At 55.9% G+C, this 20,676-nt stretch overlaps 2 protein-coding genes across 2 annotated transcripts; both read right to left on the bottom strand.

The window, feature by feature from the left end:
• Positions 1 to 223: 223 nt before the first annotated feature.
• On the bottom strand, positions 224 to 12,580 carry GOT2 (glutamic-oxaloacetic transaminase 2). The gene is made up of 10 exons (XM_032700845.1): positions 12,449 to 12,580; positions 6,981 to 7,137; positions 5,711 to 5,839; positions 5,356 to 5,415; positions 5,072 to 5,233; positions 4,498 to 4,602; positions 3,457 to 3,607; positions 2,655 to 2,820; positions 1,537 to 1,687; positions 224 to 1,394 (listed from the first exon to the last, which is right to left on the bottom strand). The coding sequence occupies exons 1-10, from the start codon at positions 12,514 to 12,516 to the stop codon at positions 1,272 to 1,274; spliced, it is 1,272 nt and encodes a 423-aa protein (XP_032556736.1). The 5' UTR covers positions 12,517 to 12,580; the 3' UTR covers positions 224 to 1,271.
• Positions 12,581 to 14,275: 1,695 nt separating this feature from the next.
• CALB2 (calbindin 2) lies at positions 14,276 to 20,644 on the bottom strand. Its single transcript, XM_032700863.1, has 11 exons — positions 20,504 to 20,644; positions 17,307 to 17,383; positions 17,046 to 17,135; positions 16,856 to 16,936; positions 15,930 to 15,986; positions 15,748 to 15,825; positions 15,576 to 15,631; positions 15,324 to 15,363; positions 15,181 to 15,234; positions 14,942 to 15,013; positions 14,276 to 14,694 (listed from the first exon to the last, which is right to left on the bottom strand). Exons 1-11 carry the CDS (start codon positions 20,592 to 20,594, stop codon positions 14,578 to 14,580), a joined length of 813 nt encoding a protein of 270 aa, XP_032556754.1. The 5' UTR covers positions 20,595 to 20,644; the 3' UTR covers positions 14,276 to 14,577.
• Between the last annotated feature and the right edge of the window lie 32 nt (positions 20,645 to 20,676).

Below are 20,676 nucleotides of genomic sequence, written 5' to 3'. Positions count from 1 at the left end.
AATTTCAGCTCCACGACACCAACTCCCACCTGGGACCTCAGCTCACACACCCCTGTGGTCTTGTAGCACACTGGTGGGAACTGCCCTCTCTCCATGTGGGATTCTCAGATCAGGGTTTCACTGGCCCTACAAGACCCCAGGTGCTGGCACGTTCCCAAAGAGAATGTTTGGTGCATGGAAGGGACAGGATCCAGCTGCACAATGACAGGATGAAGTCCCCAGCTCAACATAGCCATGCACCAGTTTATTTGGATTAAAAATCAGAGTCCAGTGAGTCACAGGACCTTGGGGACACTCAGTTCTGCTCTCAGACTTCCCTCAGGAGCTTTTGTGTTTTCTGGTGTCACCAGAAATGTGGCTGAACAGAGCAGATGAGAGGGGCACCCCCACATGAGGGAGGACACACAGCAGGACCAACCTCTTGGCGTAGGGCTTTGGGACACACACAAAGACTGAAGGGAGGGCTACTGGAGGTACAGGGCTGGACCGCGGGGCTTAGGGTAGGAATGGGGTGAGGCAGAGAGCACCAGAGAGCAGTTTCCAGAGGTGGTTCTTACTGGGGGGGAATGAGAACTGGTTTCACCTCAGGGTACAAGAGTGAAGTCAGGAGAACCAGGCAGGTTTAGAGGAGGGCACTGCCCCACACACCGATGCCACTGTGAATTACACCTGAGAGGAGAGTCCCAGATGGAAAGAGCGAAGCCATCGATGGAGCAGAGTTTGGTAGTCAGAAGTCCTCAGAGCTGGTTGTCAGAGGACAGCTTTGGTGCTGCCCAGCCCCAGGCTGGGAGGATGGAGGAGGATGGAGCCTGCTGGCAGCAGGGACCGGCTGAGGAGGTCGGAGCAGTGCACCGGAGCAGCCCTCCCACTCAGCCCACCCGGCTCCCTGCCCGCTGCCACTCGGGCAAGCAGCCAACAGCCTCCCAAAGCCTCCTCATGGGAAAACGAGCGTGGGGAAGCCTTTGGTGCCTATGCCAGTAGGATGGCATGGCTAAGCCTTTGCTTCCTCCAGCGCAGAAGGGTGCTGGGGCTGATGGAGAAAGGATGGACAGAAGGGAAGAGCAGCTGTGACGAGCAGGAGCCAGCAATGATGTCCCTGCTCCACAACGCAGGGAGGATTTGACTAGGCTTCTACAACAACTCATCTACAAGATACATTCAGCGGCGGCTTCAAGTGCTGTGGCTGGAAGTATTCTGCTTGTTTCTTTTCCCTCCCCATCTTTGACTGGTGGGGAAGGGAAAGCCACGAGCTCCAGGGCACACCTTTGTCTTTACTTTGTGACTTGATGGATGGCATGAGCCAGGTAACCTACGTTGCCTGATGAAACTCCTGCCACAGAGATGCGTCCATCCTTTGTCATGTAGATGGAGAACTCCTTCGTCAGCCGATCCACCTGGGGTGAAAGAGCAGAGTTAACCACAGGCCAACCTCTGCTCTGTCAGCAGAGTGCAAATTTACCCAGCTTGGCACCTACAGTCAAAAACTTACTGATAAGGAGGAAAAGGACACTTTGAGACCACAGGAATTGCGTTTACCTGGTCAGGTTTCAGCCCTGTGAAGCAGAACATGCCGATCTGGTCAGTGATGTGCTGCCAGTTGTGGGAGGATCCCTCCTTCTTGAGGTTGGACACCAGCTGATTCCGCATGCTGATGATCCGGTCAGCCATGCTCTTCACCTCCACCAGCCTGAGGAGCCAACCAAGGAACTGCTCAGAGCAAGGCTGGAACACCCCGACACTGCTCTTCCCACCCCAGCTACTGGGAATCGACCTCTCCACCTTGAGAGGCCTCATATGGGGATGCAGACGAGCAAAGACCAGGGAGCGTGAAGACGTAGCTGCAGCTGGGGAGCTGCTTCTTTCTCCTGATACCTGAAGCTGACTGCTATGTATTTGTTTCATAGTGTGGGACACTACTCCCAGAGTGCAGGCATTTCTCATGTCTGAAAGCCACAGGTCAGTAGGATGCCTCACGGCAGCCCTGCCCAAACCCAGGTAAAGTATCTACAGATAAACCAAGAGTGCAGGGGCAGCTTCCAGTACAGGCAGACAGGCCCTGCTCCAAGGCAGCACAGCTAGGAGACGTCTCTGCTGGGCCCTGGATCAGGCACAAGCATCAGGCTGCCAAAAGAACACAGCCCCCAGCGAGGCCACAGCACACTGCCAGCCTTTGTTCTGCCAGGCCAGCTGCCGGTAGGGACCCGGAACCGAGGACCTGGGAGAACAGCCCAGGCTGATGCCAGGAAGCAGGCTTAGGGCATGAGGGTTACATTCCTGGTCTTATTCCCAGGGGGCTTATGCTTCCATTTCCCCCATGTGAGAGACACTACGTGGCTGCAGCATTTCAGTCAGACTTTTGTGCTTCTTGGATAGGCAGATCCTGCAGCCCTTAATCCCAGGGGAGCTTTATCCCTCCCTTACAGTGTTTTCTGCCTTGGTAACACAAGGAAAACTTGTTTGTATCAAGCTAGACCAATACCAGTGGATGCCAGGACATGAGCAGAGATTTCTCCAGTGAAAAGGGGTGGCACATGGTTCTAACTGTTCCTGAAGCCAAGAGCTGCCTGTGACAGCAGCAGGCAATAAGCACAGCATAGGGCTGCCACAAAGAGACTCACACCTCACTGTCACGAGCATTACAGGTTCCTTCTTACCACTCCTTCCGTAGGTCAGGGGTGTTCAGGATCATAGAGGCAATACGGGCTCCGTTCATGGGTGGGTTGGAGTACATGGGACGGATGAGGATCTTCAGCTGTGACTCGACCCTCTTGGCTTCCTCTGCATCTTTGCAGATCACTGTGAAGGCGCCCACACGCTCTCCTGAAAGAGAGTCATAGAATACTCTGAGTTGGAAGGGACCCATCACAAGGATCATCGAGTCCAGCTCCTGGCCCTGCACAGAACACCAAGAATCACACCTGAGAGCACTGCCCAAACACTCAAACTCTGTCAGGCTTGGTGCTGTGACTGTTTCCCTGGGGAGCCCATTCCAGTGCCCAACCACCCTCTGGGTAAAGACCTCTTTTCCTAATATCCAATCTAAACCTCTCCTGGCACAGCTCCAGCCATTCCCTTGGGTCCTGTCACTGGTCACAGAGAACACAGATCAGTGCTGCCCCTTGTGAGAAGCTGCAGCCTGTGATGAGCTCTGCCCTCAGTCTCCCCCAGGCTGAACAAGCCAAGTGCCCTCAGCTGCTCCTTGTATGGCTTCCCCTCTAGACCCTTTGCCCTTTGTCCTTTGGATGCTCTCTAAAAGCTCTATATCCTTCTTATACTGTGACACCCAATGCCACACAGCTTTAGTGGATCCCTGTTCTCTAGAAGGGTCTCCAGTGGGTTATCCCCACCCAGTACAGTGGGATAAACACAGGCAGCCGGAAGACACTGGCTGCTAAACCCCAGAGGCACCGGGGTGCCTCCAGCAGCCTGGATGAAAGCACTTCCAGGCCCCCTCACCGTAGAGCCCCATGTTCTTAGCGAAGGACTGTGCGAGGACGATGTTGATGCCCTGCTCGATGAAGTGCCGCACGGCCCAGGCGTCCCGGTTGATGTCCCCGCTGGCAAAGCCCTGGTAGGCCATGTCAAAGTACACGAGGAGGTTTCGTTTCTGCCAGGAAAGAGGGGAGAGAATGTCATGGGAGCTGAGCACCCCTCCAGGGAGCAGGGCAGCAGGGTGAAAAGAACCACGCAGGCTCTGCCCGCCTGCAACCATTCTCCTCCAGAAGGAGAGCCACTCCCCTTCCTTTGCCACAGGGGAAGCAGCCCAAAACCTGCAGCTGCCCACCACACATCAAAACAGCAGCTAAAAACCCTCCAGTGCATTTATGGGATGTGCAGTCTGGCACAGGAGGCACAAATGGATTCAGCAGTAATAAAATATTCTATTTCAGTGTCTTCTGTATTATCAGTTTCCAGGAAACCATCTGGGAACTCTCTAAGCAGGTGCCTGCCCTTCCAGTTCCTCCAGGCAGATAACCCAGCCACAGTGCCCTTCAGCCAGGAGACCCACAGCCTTCTAGGGGCCACAGAGGCCACTTTGATATCTACCAGTTCTCAGGACACTACTGAGGCATCCCCAAGCCAAATTTCACTGGCTACAGCTTGAGTGAGCAGCAGGGAGGAGGAGGAGAGGGTAGAACCTGTCCCTGCCTGTTTCCAGCTGAGCTTGTGAGGAGACACCAGGCACATGAAAGATCTTCCAGCATTTTGAATACACCAACACTGGGAGCTCCGCTCCAGCGATCACAGATCACTCTTTCAACCCTGCTCTCCTTTCAGGTATCCCTGGCCCAGCTTCCTGGGAAGGTGCCAGCAGAAAGTCTGATGGTCAGCCAGAAGCCCGATGGGTGCATTTCTCTGGCTCCTGTCAGGAACATGACACCCATCCTGGCTTCGGGGAAGGGAGTAACCTTTACCAAAGTGAAGACCAGGTGCCACCCATGAAAGACCAGAGATGTGGTTTTCCCAGGAGTGGTACAGTACTGGGACACTGCTCACCTTCACTACTGCTGCCATCTCCTTCCATTGCTCCTGCCGGGGATCCACCCCGGTGGGGTTGTGAGCACAGGCATGCAAGAGGATGATGCTCTTCTCTGGAATTTTCTAAGGAAGACATTACAGAGAATGAATTATTAATGGTATCTGAGCACTCTCCTTAGCAGCAGAGATGAGACTCGTGCCCTAGACAGCTTAGATGAGCTCTGCAAGGGTTCCAGACTTGATTTAGTGCCTTCAAGCATTGTAGGATAGAATATCCTGAGTTGGAAAGGACCCACCACAAGGATCACTGGCTCTGCACAGGACAACCCCAAGAATCACACCCTGTGCACAAGTTGTCCAAATGCTCCTTGAACTCTGACAGGCTTGGTGCCATGACTACTTCCCTGGGGAGCCTGTTCCAGTGCCCCAACCACCCTCTGGGTGAAGAACCTCTTCCTAATACCCAGCCCCTGATACCCAGCCTAAACCTTCCCTGACACAGCCTCATGTGGGATCATATTTAGGGTAAAGTAAGATCATCATCCATCTCCCCACATCACCTCCCTGCTTCCAGGCATGGAAGGCAACTCACAGAAATGTCATCTATGGCCCCAGAGAAGTCAAGGCTGCACGTCTTGGGGTCGTAGTAGCGGTAAGACTGAAGTTGCATGCCAGCATCACGGAAAATGGGGGTGTGATTGCCCCAGGACGGCTTGGGTAGGTACACATGACGGCTAGGCTTGAAGAACCGGTCCTGGTCAAGGGAAAAGACAGAGTTTTCAAATAGGTTGAATAGATTCAAGCAGTTAGAAAACCCTAAAGATTCAGCTCTGGTCAAAATATGTCCTTTCCTTCCCCCACTGGCCAAGGACTCACCAAAAAGTTGGCTCCAATCCGCAGACATCCAGTCCCAGAAATGCCCTGCACAGTGACATACTGCAAGGGAAGAAAGAGATACCTGAGTGTGAGCAACCCCGTTACGATACAGGGGCAGTAGAGTCCCTATATCAGCACTGGCAAAAGCACACCAAAACAGGGACAAGGGATGGAGGGACTGCAAGTCTCAGCAGCTCCAGTTGCAGGGCAGGGATTTGGGTGCCCTGGCAAGGTTAAATCCCTTCCTGGGACAGGGCTGTTCCACCCCAGCCTCCAGAGGAAGCAGTCAGCCTTGGGCCCAGCCAGCCCACAGCTCAGAGCCATCAGAACCCGCCGTGCCCCAGCCCCTCCTTACCCGGCCGCTCTTTATGACCTCGCTGTTTTCACCCAGGGCCAGCTCTGCGGATGCCCGGGTGAATTCTGCCAGTCCCCCAATGGGCAAGTACTCCTTGTCCATCTTCTTGGATGCTATCATGGCCTCCGCCTGGAAGAGAGGACACACGTTCAGCGGGGAAGGCATCCCCCTGGGGAGGACAGTGGGCAGTTTGAGGTCACTTCTCTGCACTTTCTGCTTGCTCAAAAGGGGCAAAAGTTGGTTTACAGGAGTTTCTGTTCAGGGCTCAATCCAAGCAAAGGGCAGCAGTAAACATCTCAGATGAAACCCTGCTTGTACCAGGGGATGTGGTGCCCAGCAGCCACCAGAGCCCTCAGTGGGTGCCAGTGCCAGTACAGCAGAGCCAAGACACCCAGCACCAGAGGAGAGCACCACTTCCAGCCCATTACAAGTCAGGGACATACATTTCTCTGCCCAAGCAGGAAGTATCGTGCAGGAAGGTGAGTCTTGAGTGTTCCTGAAAGACAGATATTATGTCTACACAGGTGACATGTCTGGCCCAGGTAGGCTAGCAAGCCTTTTGCCCAGCCTCGTCATGCTGAAGAGTGGGACAGACCCTGGCAGCAGTCACATACTGCCAGGAAACTGTCCCTGCAACACCAACAAGGCCTCCTGGTTGTGACCCAGTACACGGGGATAGGGAGGGCAAAGGATGATTCTAAACCCCCACTGGTGAGACACATGGACAACACACCCCCCCAGGTCCAAGGAGATCAGCCAATCAGTTTGTGTGTCAGCTGCCAAATATTTAACAGCCTATTTCTACCCTGACAGCCCTGAAAGACCCCATAATCCCCTCAGGGCAATGTCCACACTCTGCTCCCCGGGCTGGAGTTTTAGACTGGCTTATGGAGAAATTGGTAACATCGGCTCAACAGAATTTCTAAGACTAATCCATTAAGGGGACAATATCAGCTCTTTCCTCCCATGTTGGGTGGCCCAGGGAACATCAGCCTATTCAAGAAACACCTTCAGGTGCATTGGAGGGGTTGTGCAAGTCAGCAATTAGTTAAGGGTTACATGAATGGGAACAGGACATGTATTTCCTGTTTTGTCCCCTACTACCTAACGGCTCTTTCATGCCTCAAAAGCATTAGTCCTGCTAAAGGAGACATCCAGGAACATTTCCTGCTCTGTTAGTGACAAAGTTTATTTTAAGGACCAACAGACAAGCCTTGCTCAGTGGCTTTTCCCCTCCCTGACACCTGGCCCTGGCCAGCACCCGGCTCACCTTGCGGACACAGTTCAGGACATAGGGCTTCCCGTTGTCATCCCGGTACGCCCCCACACCCAGGTTCATCTTCTTGGAGTTGGTGTCGCGCTTGAAAGCTTCTGTCACCCCCAGGATGGGGTCGGGGGGACCCATCTCCACATGGGCCCACCATGAGCTAAAGGGAAAAAGCAGCAGCTAAGAATTAGCCTAGAGAACTGGGCAGAGACGTACAGCAACACGAGCAGAGAGAAACCCTCCAGGAAATCTTGTCTCTAAACCACTGAAAAAGGTACAAGTAGTGTTAAGAGAATTATCCAGGGGGGAAAAAAACAAACCAACCCCTTTATGCTCCATGATCTGGCTCTGCATTTTATGTTGCAGAATGGACAAAGAGCCTCAGTTCACTGTGGCTGAAGATACCTGACTCCCTCCCAGTCATTAGCGTGTTGAAATGGCCCTGTTTGCTTTTCCTGCTGACACCACAAAGTGTCCAGGAAACAGAAACCTTGAACTCTTACGCTCTGGACAAGTGCCCAGAGCGCACGGGTGGGATTGCATAGGTTAGTACCCCCCAGGGAACGTTGGCCAGAGCCAGGCAATTGCACAAAACATGAATATGGAGCCTCTTCCAAACTCCCGGAGGGGCTCTAATGTGTGAAAACTAATCTACTTTTCCCACAATATTGGCTGACCTAATAGAGATATTTCTATTTCCTGCCCTACAAACTCTTCCTCACTTCTTGTAGCCAAATACTGTTTTCCTGGAAATGGCAGAGGACATTTTCTTCCCAGGGTGACGAGTCCCTTCTCCTCCTGTCAAGGAGGAGCTTTGTGCCCTGTGTCAGGAGGAGCTTTGTGCCCTGCTCCCCCAGCAGAACAAACCACCTGCCTCTGCCCTGTTGGCAGCACACCCTGAGATGGAGAGGCTCTCTTAATGTCAAGGGCAGACTAGACCAGGCTATAAAAAGAAACGTGTTATTTCCTTTGGCCACAGCCTCTGTCCAGTCCCACGTCCAGGCTCTGCAGGCCTGCAGACATTGCAGGTGTGGTGGTTTTTAACCTGCCTGGCAGAGGCTGTGGCTGTCCCAGCCCTCTCCCCAAGGCTGGGTTACTAAAGGCAACTCCACCCAGCTCTGAGCATCCAGACTCCTGGCACCACACCAGTGCCTACCCAGGCCCCAGAGCTCAGTGGGGAACAAAGAGTAGATTGGGTTTATCTCCTCTGGGGCGGGACTCCTGATCACTGAAGGAGAAACACAAAGTCAGGGAGGTATATCAGCTTTACTAAACTCTGCAGCCCACAAAAGGCCGCCTCACCTGAAGATAACAACCTTTCCCAACTTGGGAATGCTGTCCTGGGGCTGGATTCTGCCCCAGGCAATGCAGGCAGCCTGGAGCCAGCTCAGGGACAGCCAGACCTCCTGCCGAGTGCTCAGTGCAGACTCTGTAGGCAGATACAGGTCTGTGGGCAGCAGGGCCAGGCAGGTTGAGGAAGCTCTAACATGATCAGGAGAACTCACAAAATCATCTTTCCTCTCTACTCTGACCCTGGTTTCGGTCCATCGAGACCCACTTTACTCACTACATAAACATACTTTGCACTGTCCTGTGTATGTGGATTGAATCTCATGGAGCCCTAAACATCTTTTTCCTTCTTCAGATAAATTGCTCTTCCCATCAACACAATATTTCCAAATAAAAAGCCTCTGTTTCTTCTCTCGATAGGGTCTGTGGAAAAAAGGGCAGTAAACACGTAGAAGGCAGAGCCACCTCAGGTAGTTTAAAAATGGAAGATGTCCTTAACGTTTTTTAGACCACTAACCGGTCTTAATTACCTCTTAAGTATAGGATCAGCTTGGAAAGGAGGATGAGTCAATCATGCCAGCAACACACACCCTCCAGAGAGGGACAGGGGCTGCAGCCAGTGGGGAGGGAGTGACCTGGGGAATCAATCCGAGCAGAACACGTCAAGGGGGCAGTCAGGGCAAAAACCTGCTGCAGGTTCAGCAATGCTGCTTTGGAAAAACCTCTCCCAGTGCCTTCCTGCCAAATGGAGGGGCAAGGGAAGAGAGAAACACTGCACAGGAGTTTGTCCCTCTGCAATTTACCTGCTTTAGGATTATTTTGGTATGGAGGGCTGCAGGAGCCTGGCCATGTATTTTAAAGAGCTGCTGCTCTGGAGGTGGTGATGGCACCTCCTTTCTGCTGGGCTTTTCCCCAAGCAGCTTACAGAGTTTGGGGTATTTAGGTCCCGATCCTGCAAAGACTTAAGCAGGTCACTGGGCTCTAATATACTGCAATTAATGCTGATCCTGGGGGCATTTACCTAAGCTACAGCACTCCAGAGAGTTAAGTACTTTAGTTCTGAGCCGGTTTTCCTGTCGGCTTAAGGCACCCAAAGGGTAGGTTTAGGACTGATTTTCTTGTTCTCAGCCTGAAGGTTTCCAGGCGAAGGCCAAAGCTGTTTCCAGGGTGGTGAGCTTGCCAGGAGACAGGAGAAAAAAGTCCAGGCTGAATTGTCCCAACACATCAGGATACCAAAGAGATCACAGAGGCAAGGCTTTCCCAAAGGGGTTTGGGAAAAGAGGTCTACTAGGGATCTGAGGCCATAAACCCTCACACGCTGCTACCCCATGTTACTGTTGTTGTCCCTGCACTGCTCTATATTTTATTTTGAGCAATTAGAAGAATATTGGTCTTGAATAAAGGTCAAAGCTATAAACTGCACATCTCTGCCAGGCCAGAGGTATTTCAGTGAGGAAAACTAACCGGAGGTAACTTTAAGCTGGGGCTGAGCTACCTGAGGGAATACTCAATGGAAGCCAAAGCAAGCACATTCTCAAGCTACAGGACTTCAACACAGAAGGCAGAGTCACAGTTTAGATGCTCATCAAAGCTGGTATCCAAGTAGTCTCTGTTCTCTTCAGCCAGGCTGGTCTTCTGAGCCAGTTTAATGCACAGCTGCAAGTGCAGTGGGACGGCGGGGGGGGGGGGGGAAATGCAACAGGAACCGCATAAAACAGCAATGCCTTTCAAAAACTTCTGTTGAACTCATGGCACAGACCCAAGAGGTGCTTAAGGACTCAAGCCAAGCCGGGAGAGCAAGTGTTTACAAGCCCAGTGAAGGTTTCCACTGTGGAGTGGCCAGCCCAGGTTCCCTGGGATACAGATACATCAGATACTGGATTTCAGAACCTCTGCCAGAGTCCCCACAGCAGTTCTGCAAGCTAGAGCAGAGCAGAGGGGCCAAAGGCTGTCAGGCTGTCCAGATACCACAGCTAAAGCAAATATTTACACACCAACAATGCCAACAGGCTGCTGGCTACTACAAGGCCTTTCAAGCCTAAACATTCTTGCCACAGTGAGCTGTGGGAAGCTTCCCACCAAGAAAAGCATTTAAATAGCTGTCTTGTGACACATCAGAGCAGCAGACTGAGTTATCACCTTAATTAGCATCTGTGTGTCAAGGGAGCAGTTTTAACCATTTCCTCTCTCTTTATCTTTGTCCTGATTTCAGAAGGAGCATACTCAGCACGGAGTAATGGTAACAGCTTGAGCACCACCAGTTACGTTGCCGAAGATAAGGAAACAGAAACTGCTAATCACTGTTTGGCATTCCTTGTTGCATAACAAGGCACTATTCCTGAACAGGAATAACGGGGGCTGTGCACAAGGCTCTTTACTTAGGAAAGGGATGGTCTGTGTCTCTTGGGTGAACTCAATTCAACTTGGTAATTTATAGTTTGCTGTATAACAAGCTTGGGAAAAACAAAGCTAATGCCAAGGGGCTCCAATACCTTTCACAGGTCTTCACAGTCCATGGGCACAAAACACAAGCTCTAGAGAGCTGCTCTTCCATCCCTTCTGAGGAGAGCCAGAAGGCTCAATCAATATCTATAATCAATATCTAATAGCCCTCTTTATCTGCTGGAATGGGGATTTAAAACACCCCACTGCTTTCCTGCTCTGACATGGGCTGGAAACTTTCTTAAAGCTTTCCCAGCCAGTGTGGGCCAGGAATTGAAGGGCTCTGGAGAGCAACAAGGCCTTGCCCAGATCCCTCTGCACACTCTGCTTCTTGGATGCCTGGTCTCCATGGTGTTCCCAGCCCTGTGCTCTCAGACCAGCTGTACTTAGTGGAGCTGTTCTGGGCTCTTCTCACGGCTCCAGATGCACCCTGTATCCTTCCATCCAACGCTGCTGACCAGAGACAGTGGCATTCAGAGCTGCCAGTGCAGGACTGGCCGGCACAGAAACGCCCTCACGCCAGGGTTTGTAGCCTGAGGGCACAGCTCTAGCACAGCCAGCACTGTTTGCATTCCATGGGTCATGGGGTCACTGCAGACCTGCTGCACCGTATCCCCATTTCACAGCACACAGAATCCTGGAATGGTTTGGGTCAGAAAAGACCTTAAAGATAATCATCCAACCCCCTGCCACCGGCAACGACACCTTCCACTGGACCAGGTTGCTCCAAGTCCCATCCAACCTGGCCTTGAACACTTTCAGGGATGGAACAGCCAGAATTTCTCTGGGCAACCTGTGCCAGGGTCTCACCACGCTCAGAGGGAAGAATTTCTTCCTAATGTCCAATCTAGCCCTGCACTCTGTCCATTTAAAGCCCTTCCCTCTTGTCCTGTCACCCATGCCCTTGTCAAAAGTCCCTCTCCAGCTCTCTTGGAGCCCCTTTAGGCACTGGAAGACCACAATTAGGTCAGTCCAAAGCCTTCCCTTCTCCAGGCTGAACGATCCCAACTCCCTCAGCCTTCCCTCATAGGAAAGGTGCTCCAGCCCTCTGATCATGTTTGTGGCCACCCCTGGACTCGCTCCAACAGGTCCATGTCCCTCCTGTGCTGGGTCCCAGAGCTGCACACAGCGCTGCAGGTGGGGTCTCAGCAGAGCAGAGGGGCAGAATCCCCTCCCTTTCCCTGCTGCCCACGCCGCCTTTGGTCCAGCCCAGGACAAACACACAGTCGGTTTCTGGGCTGCGAGCGCACACGGCCGGCCCGTGTCCGGCCTCTCATCGACCACATCACTCGTGCCCTGTAACTCAGTGCACAGCACGAGCAACATCCCAACGCCGCTGCTCAAGACACAGAGTCCCCCCCGCCGCGTTTCTCAGGGCACAGGGCGGCCCCAGTCCCGTTATTCGGGGCGCAGCCTCCTCCCCGTTCCGGGGGCTCCCCGGTACCCGGTGCCCACGCGCCCTCCACGGCGGCGCCTCAAGGGCAGGCGCGGGGCGCCGGGCCGCGCCGCAGCCAATCAGAGCGTGAGAGCCCCCCTCCCCAGCCAATCGGAGCGCGAGAGGCCCCCTCCCCAGCCAATCCGCGCGCGGTCCGTCCCGCCGGCAACCCCCTTCCCCTAGCTCGGCGTCACCCGCGGGCCGCGCGGGGGGACCCGCTCCCCGCGGCCTCACAGCGGGGAAACCCCTCCGCCAACGGCACCGGCGGGCAGCTCCGGGGGCCGAGCCGCCCCTCAGCCCTCACCTGGCGCGGGAGGCGGCGGCGGCGAGGCGCGGGGCGGCGAGGAGCCGGCGGCTGTGCAGGAGCGCCATGGCGGCGGTGACGGCGGTGACGGCGGCGGGCGGCTCACACCTCACGCTGCGAGCGCCGGCCGAGCGCCCCGCCCCGCGCATGCGCCGCCCACCGCCGGGCACCGCCGGCGCTGCCCCCTGGCGGCCGGGACGGCTCATTGCAACCGCACCGGCCCCCGCCCGCTCGGGGCTGTGCGGGGATGTGCGGGGCTGTACGGGGCTGTGCGGGGATGTGCGGGGATGTGCGGGGATGTGCGGGGCTGTACGGGGCTGTACGGGGATGTGCGGGGATGTGCGGGGCTGTGCGGGGATGTGCGGGGCTGTGCGGGGCTGTACGGGCTGTGCTGCGATGTGCGGGGCCGTACAGGGCTCTGCGAGGATGTGCGGGCTGTTCTGGGATGTGCGGGGATGTGCTGGGCTGTGTTGGGATATAGAGGACTTGACTGGGACACAGTGAGCCATACTAGGTTGTACTGGGCCATCCTGTGTGTGCCAGGCTGTACTCGGCCCTGCTGGGACATACAGGACAGTACTGTACCACACTAGGCTGTACGGCACTGTGGTTCACCTGTATAGAACTGTTCAGCACCATATGGAGCCATACAGGTCTGTACAGGGCAGTGTTGGGCCACACTGGGCTATACAGGACTGTAACACACCATAATGAACTCTACAGGGCCATGTGGGGCTGTACTTGGCCATACGGAGCTGTACAGGGCTGTATGGGGCTGTACTGGGCTGTACCGAGACATACAGGGTTGTACAGAGCAATATGGAGCTGTAAAGGGCTGTACTGGGCTGTGCTTTGCCATATAGGACTGTACAGCATCATACAAGGCCCTACAGGTCTGTACAGGGTGCTACTGCGCCACACTGGGCTCTACTGAGCCATACAGGACTGTACTGCACCATACTGGGCTGCCCAAGGCTATACTGGGCCATGCAGAGTCATGTAGGGCTGTACTGGGACATACTGATCTGTGCTTGGCCACAGGGAGCTGTACAGGGTTGTGTAGGACTGTCTGGGGCCATACTGGGCTGTATGGGGCTGCACTTGGCTGCACTGTACCACACTGGGCTGTACAGGGCTGCATTGGTCCACACAGGACTGTGTTGCTCTGTACTGTACCATACTGGGCTGTGTGGGGTCTTACTGGGCCAAAATGGGCTGTACAGGGTCATACTGGGCTGTACATGTCCATATGGAACTGCACTACACCACACTGGGCTGAACTGGCCTGTACTGGACAGTACAGGGGCTGCCCCACCCAGTTCCCCCCCCCACCCCCCCTCGGGGGTCTCAGTGTTGAAACCAGCACCTTGTGCACATTCCCAGCACCCACCCTGGTGTCGGGGCACTGGGAATGTGTGTGTGGGGAACTGGGGTGTCCCCTGCACACACTGGTGGGAAAGGTGGCACTGAGACTCCACCAGCACTGTCACCCTGGCACCGGTTTCCAAAACTGGAAGGGGGGAAAACAACCCTTGGGAGAGCCCAGAGGGTTTAGGAGGGTCTGGGAATGGTAAATGGGAGGTATTCAGAGGTACTGGGATGTACTGGGGTGTGTGCTGTGCTGGGACATCAGTGCCCACAGCCTGCCTGCACTCTGCTCCCCAGGGATTTCCCAGTGCCCTTCCATTCCACAGGGGCTTTCCCAAAAGCTCCATCTCCCTCCCCTACCCAGAAGCCACATCTCTACTGGGATTGGGATTTAGGGGAGGTCCCCCCTGTCCCTGCCACCCCCCAGCCCACAATGGGATGGAGAAATAGGGGCTCCAGTCTAGCAGTACTCGAATTTATTAGTAAACTGTTCTTTGGTAAATGATAAAAACGCAAGAAGAGACCAAAGGAACGAAAACAACACCCTCCCCCTCCCAAAAAAAAAAAAAAAAAAAAAAAAAAAAAAAAACCAGGCAGATGGGTAAAAAAAAAAAAAAAAAAAAGAGTTTCCCCCCCCAAATGGGATTTTAGCGACCTACAGCAAACCCAAGAGCTGGTGGGGAAGCACTGCAGTGATGGGGGCTCCCCTGTTGTGCTTGCTTTGGGGGAGGAGGAGCGCGGGGCGTGTGTCCAGGGGGGTCCTACAGGGGGGGCTCGTTGCAGAGCACCATCTCCAGTTCCTTGCGGTACAGTTTGCCCCCGTCGGAGAGGTTCATGATGCTCTTCCTGTAGTTGGTGAGCTGCTGGATGTTCATCTCCTGCAAGGCACGGGGGCAGCAGTGGGGGTGGGCATCCCATTTCTCCCCGGGGAGCATCCTCAGGCTGGGATTACACCCCCACCCCCGGCTCCCGTGCAGCTTCCCATGAGGATGCAGGGTCAGGACCAGCATCTCACCTGGTCCCCAGGGAACATGGACACAGTGGGGTGGAAGATGCTGCTGGGAGAGGGGAGGAGGAACTGGGGGGCTCTGGGGGTGGCAGCCAAGCTCTGTCCCCCCTACTTACTTTCTTATTCTTCTCATAGAGGTCTTTCAAAAGCGCATCCAGCTCATTCTCATCAATGAAACCGTTTCCATCCTGGATAATGAGGGAGGGACATCAGCAGCAGGAAGGACACAAGCCCTGCAATTTCCCCTTGGACATAGGTGCAGGGGGCATTGACCCATCCAAAACCATGTGATTTTGGGATATTTTTTCGCAAGTTATATTTATTTGGGGATGTCTCCCAGGAGCTGTCTCCCTACCTTGTCATAGAAGGCAAAGATGGCATTGAACTCCTCCGAGGACAGCTTCATCCCCTGGGAAGTGGCAAGGGACACCAGGCCGTGAGGGAGGGGATGGAGGTGTAAGCAATAGGAATGGGTTATTATTATTACTATTATTTTACCTGAAATTTCAGCAGGAAGTTTTCTTGCACAGGCAAAAGTCTGAAAAACAAGAAGGGCGGGGGAGAGCGGGAAGCAGCCAGGAAAACACACTTATTAAACCACAATGACTTTTTGCTCAGAAACATGAGCAAATTAAAGAGGAAAGCAGTTTTTTTTCCCCTTGGAAGCCGGAGCAGACTCTTCCTAGACACAGGCATTTCAGGTGTGTCTTTGCCTCCCCACTGCTTCCTTCTCACCGCCCGTGACCTTACCGGGACATCTCGGAGAGGCCCAGCTTCCCATCGCCGTTCATGTCGAACATCCGCAGCTGTGGGGACAGGAGCAGCACCCGGTCACCCACTGTCTCCCCCTCCCCTGTGTCCCACCTGCCACGGGGTGGCGAGACCCTGGCGGGGGGGGAACAGTCCCACGGGTCCCACTTACGATGGTCTGTGTGTACTCCTGCAGCTTGGGCTCGTCGTAGGGCCGGTTCGCCTTCTTCAGCAGGTCCGACAGGAAACCCTGGGAGGAGAGGGCTTTGCTGGCTGTCCCCGTCCCCAGCTCTCCCAGCGGGAGTGTCCCACTGGTGAGGACCCAGCTCAGCCCACCCCGTGCCCGCAGCCCACCTTGAGCTCGTTGGCCTCGATGTAGCCGCTGCGGTCGGTGTCGTACCTGCGCCAAGCCTGCAGAGAGACCACCATGAACCCGAGTGTGGGAGTGTGAGCTTGTGTCCCCCTTCCCCTCCTGACATGTGTGTGACCCCATAACCCCCTGCTGGGAGCATCCCCACCACCATCCTTATGGAGAGGGGTCATCTCACAGCTCCCACCTCCTTGCCAGTGCCACACGCTCTCCCTTGGGGCTGGATGCTTTTGTTCAGCCCCATGCCAAGAGTTCAAGCACTATTGTCCTCGTGCCAGTATGCAAGGCCAGGCTTTAATATTTAATAACATTTAACTGCACCCCCCAATTAAACAATAGTGCCAGCTTACCCTCCCCTCCATGCCACAGGGTGCTCTTATTTCAGCCATCACCTTCACCTGGGATTCATTTTCCAAGCACAACCTCCCCACTCCCCAGGACTCTGCACATTCCTCTCCACCCCCAGCCGTGTTTTGTTCCCCATCCACAATTTCTCTTCCACCTCCCTGGGTTCACCCCATGCAAGGGCATGGTGAGGTTGTGGGGTGGCCCAGAGCAGTGTTGGCTTCCATAACACACACAAGCACATTCCTTGGGTACTGTGGACCAATTATGAGGGGGAATTTACAGGACATCCCCAAATCCTCGCAGCTCACCTCGCCCAGAGGGTGGGATGAGGCACCTGACAGTCCTGAGGGGTGCCCAAGAGGTGCTGAGGACTGGGAAAACTCACCACACCCTGCTCTCCCCCCAGAATGGCACTGCCTCCCAGTCCTGAGTTAATGCTAGGAGTTTGGGGGAGACTGTGAGAAGTTTGGGTAATTCCAGCTCCCAGTAGTTTTTCCACGGTGGAGCTGGGCACTGAGGATGGAATCCCACGGGGAGCCCCAGCACAGCCTGTCCCTCTCACCTCCATGAACTCCGAGCTGGACCCCACGTGCTGGCGGAAACACAGCAGGAAATTCTCCTCCGTGGGCAGGATCTGGGCCAGCTGCGGGGAACAGGAGCATCAGGGAAGGAACACAAACATCAGGGGGAAACCCGAACATCGGGGGGGGAACACAGCACCCCGGGGGTTGGTCAGGTCCAGCACCACTCACCTCTGCCATCTCGATTTTGCCATCTGAATTTTTGTCGTACTTGTGCATGAACTCCTTCATCTTGTCGCCCAAGTTGTCCTTCTTTAAGTCCTGCCAGCAAGGAGAGAGGGGATGGGAGCATTTCCCCCCCCTTCCCTCCCAGAGGAGACCTGGTCCTACTCATCAGTGCCATTCCCAAAGGAGATGGGGCTGGCATGAGTCTGAATCTTTGGGCAGGAGGGAACTGAGGAAAGAGGGAGCAAAACCAGGAGATGCCCTTACCACGCCCGCCCCCTTCCTTGCACTTTCCAGCTCCTGGAAGAAGTTTTCCAGCTCTTTGCCTTCGATGTAGCCATTTCCTGGGGAAGGAAAAAAATGCAATAAGAATTGCCCCGTGTTGGAGGGCAGGAGGAGAGGGATGGATGCTCCCAGGGGACACAGTGCTTGTTCCCTCCACACCAGAACATGGCTCCAAGGTGACTGTGGCAGCAAAGAAACACCAGCCAATGCTGACACTGAGTGTTACATAAACTGGCAATGCCCAAATTTGCCCAGCTGACACATAGCCCTGGACTTGACCCCTGCACCCGCTTGCAGGGCACTGGGGACTTTGTCCATCTTGGTCTTTGCTGCATTTTCTGTATCTGATGCTCCAACCAAATGGTTTAAATCAACCTCCCCATCCTGTCCGAGTGTTTCCCAAACCAGGCCTGGCTCTTCTCAACACACTGTGGGGGCCATGAGGGCAAATGGGGAGCAGACACAAGGCACCTGGCACAGCATCTTCCCCATGCCCCTGGGCACAGGATCAGCCCCAGCAGGATCAGTAGGATCAGCAGGAAGCAAAGGGGTCAGCACAGTGCTGATCTCTCCCACTCGGGAGCTCCAAAAGGTTCCTGTCCCGTGTCCCCTGTGCCCCTTGCTGCTGCTATCTGTGCTGAGATCTGGTTCTTCCAGAACCAGGGATACCCACAGCCCTGCCCTGCCTGTGGGATGCTCAGTGGCAGGATGGCTCAGCTGGGGGCCAGCCACACACGGCTCCCATGGCACTGGCCCTTGGTGGCTTTAGGGGGTGGCCACTGTGCCTCAAAGCAGCAGGGTCACACCACGGCTGGGGACAGCAGAGGACACTGGCTCCATGGTGCTGCCAGGCAAGGTGCCACCTCCCTGCCAGAAACGCTCCCTTCCACCAACATCTGGGCACAGCTGAGGGATGCTGCCCTTCCCTCTGAAGTGCCTGGCTGAGGGATAGCCAGGGCTCTTCCTTGTGGGCATTCCCCCCAAAATCGCTCCACATTTCAGCCTCTGGAGGCTTGGGACCACAGCGCCCTGTTCCGCACTGCCTTCGGCATCATCACCTGTGGGCTCCCCAGCAGCATCTTCTCCCCACTGCAACACAGTGGCTGGGAATAACCCATCCACATCCCAGCTTGGAACACCTGGGAAAGCCCCAGAGGACCCTCCTCTTTGGTGACCACAACCCGATGGATCAGCAGCATCCTTCCCAGGAGGGGATGAGGGGCTCAGGTGATACTGAGGTGCCGCTGTGAGCTGCTGAGGTGCTTGGCATTCCACTGCTCTTCCCAGGGGCTTTGCTTTTGCAGGCTCGGGAGAACCCCAAGCTCCTCCGAATTCAGTTGGAAAAAAAAGAAAAAAATCAGCAAAAGTTTTGAGCTGGGAAAGAGAAAAGGGCCAAGAAAAGCCGTGGCCAATAGCTTGGCTTCCTCCAAGCAGCAGCTTGGACAAGTGTGATCCATGTCCACAGAGCAGCAGGGTGTGGAGTGTCATGGAAAATCCCCTCCGGAGAGCTGCGGACGGTCCATGCGGCTGCACCTCGGAGCCTCGGGGCAGCTGTGGCTGGCAAAGAGAGGACACCAAAGACATCCAAGGGGACATCTCTGGGGCATGAGGAGCCTTGGGGGAAGCGGCTCAAGGGATGGAAGCCCCATTGGAGGGGTTTAAGTGCAGGGATGAGCTTGGCTGAAGTAATCCCATCCACAGGGGAATGAACCCCACGTCCCTCCATCGGCAGAGGGAAGCTGCTGGGGCTGTTGGAGCTCCCACTTGGTGCTGCTGAGCATCGTCCTTGTCAAGGCCACCTTCTTCCCTGACGCCCGAGTCCCTCCTCTCCCGGGCACAGCCGCAGCCCAGTAGCCTTGCCCTGCCCGGGGGCCGCGGGCCAAGCTGGATCCGTGCCCACCGCTGTGTTTTGGAGATGACAGAGCACATCCAAGGGCGCAGCAGGATGCGCTGCAGGGAGGCAGCTGGACACCCACACCAGGAGCTGTGGGGTGCCACCTTCCCAACCCCTTGGTGGTGATCCAGTGCCAGCTCCAGTGGTGACAGGGGCTCATGCCCGTGTCCCCAGTGCTGCGGGGGGGACCCTGATGGTGCAGCCGGAGCAGGCTGAGCTCCAGCTCCAGCAGCACAGCCGAGGAGGCTGCGTGACGCAGTTCCCAGGAGGGTTTTGGTCCCCAAACCTCTCTGCAGGAACAGGAGACCCAGCGAAGGGCAGGAGCTTTCCCCTGGGCTGCTCTTCCCAGTGGGCTGAGCCTCCTTCACAGCACTGCAGAGCTGAAAGAAACTATTTTCTCATAAAATGATGCTGCTTTTTGCATTTCCCCCACTTTCTGGGGCTGGCAGTGGTGGGAACAGGAGTGTCCTGCCTAGCTGTGATTCCGTGGGAAGGTGACATCCCCGTAGTGCACACGGTCGTTTGGCACAACATCCCTGGGCAGAGGTTTTGCGGGGCTGGGGAGCAGGCGGGGTGGGACCGAGCACTCCAGACACGGAGCGATCGTTCCTCAGCCCGCTCAGGGAGTGGGACACCCGCTCTGTCGCCCCTGGCAAGGGGGTGGTCCTGCTGCCCCTCTCTCCCCAGGTGCCAAGGATGGGGCACTGTCGAGGCACGGGGATAGAGGGGGCCGAGGGTGGGAACTGGGCAGGGAGGGGGCACCCCGGAAAGGGCAGGACCCCCAGAGCAGCATCCAGAGGTGAGAGCAGCCCTGAGCGAACCCCAGCTCTCAGGGCACTCGGGGGACGTGCCAAGGAGCCTCGGGGCACTCTAGGCTCAGCGTCCCATGGGCTGGGGGCTCCCTGTGGGGTCCGGTTCTGGGGCTCCCCTCCTTTCCCGACGGGGAGGTCCTGAGGATCTCCTTCCCGATCCCGGAGCTTCGACCGACGGGGCTGAGCCCCAAGGGCTCTCCATCACCCCGGAGACTCTGTATCCTGAGGTCTTTCTATCCCGGGGACTCTCCATTGCTCCGGGGGCTCTCCATCCTGAGATCTCCCTGTCCCGGGGGTTCTCCGTTATCCCCGGGCTGCGGCGGTGGAGACTCTGTCCTCTCCTCCGGGATGTCCAGGGACTGTCCACCGCCCCCCCACCCTCCCGCCCCGCTCCCCCCGGGGATGCTCAGCCCGGTGCCCTCCCCGCCGGTTTTTTGGGGGGCGAAGTGTCCCCCCCGCGCCCCGGGACTGACCGTCCGCGTCGAAGTGCCGCCAGACGTCGAGGAACTGGGAGGCGGTGAGCTCGGCCAGGTGGAGGTGCGGGGCCTGCTGCGGGCCGGCCATCCCGCTCCCGATCCCGCTCCCGATCCCGCCGCTCCCGATCCCGTCGCCGCCCGCCGCCGCCTTTTATACCCGCCGCCGCCGC

This window comes from Chiroxiphia lanceolata, chromosome 13 (assembly GCF_009829145.1).
Source record: "Chiroxiphia lanceolata isolate bChiLan1 chromosome 13, bChiLan1.pri, whole genome shotgun sequence".
Taxonomy (NCBI): domain Eukaryota; kingdom Metazoa; phylum Chordata; class Aves; order Passeriformes; family Pipridae; genus Chiroxiphia; species Chiroxiphia lanceolata.
The sequence above is the reverse complement of the archived record's forward strand: the minus strand, read 5'-3'. Positions and strand labels throughout refer to the sequence as shown.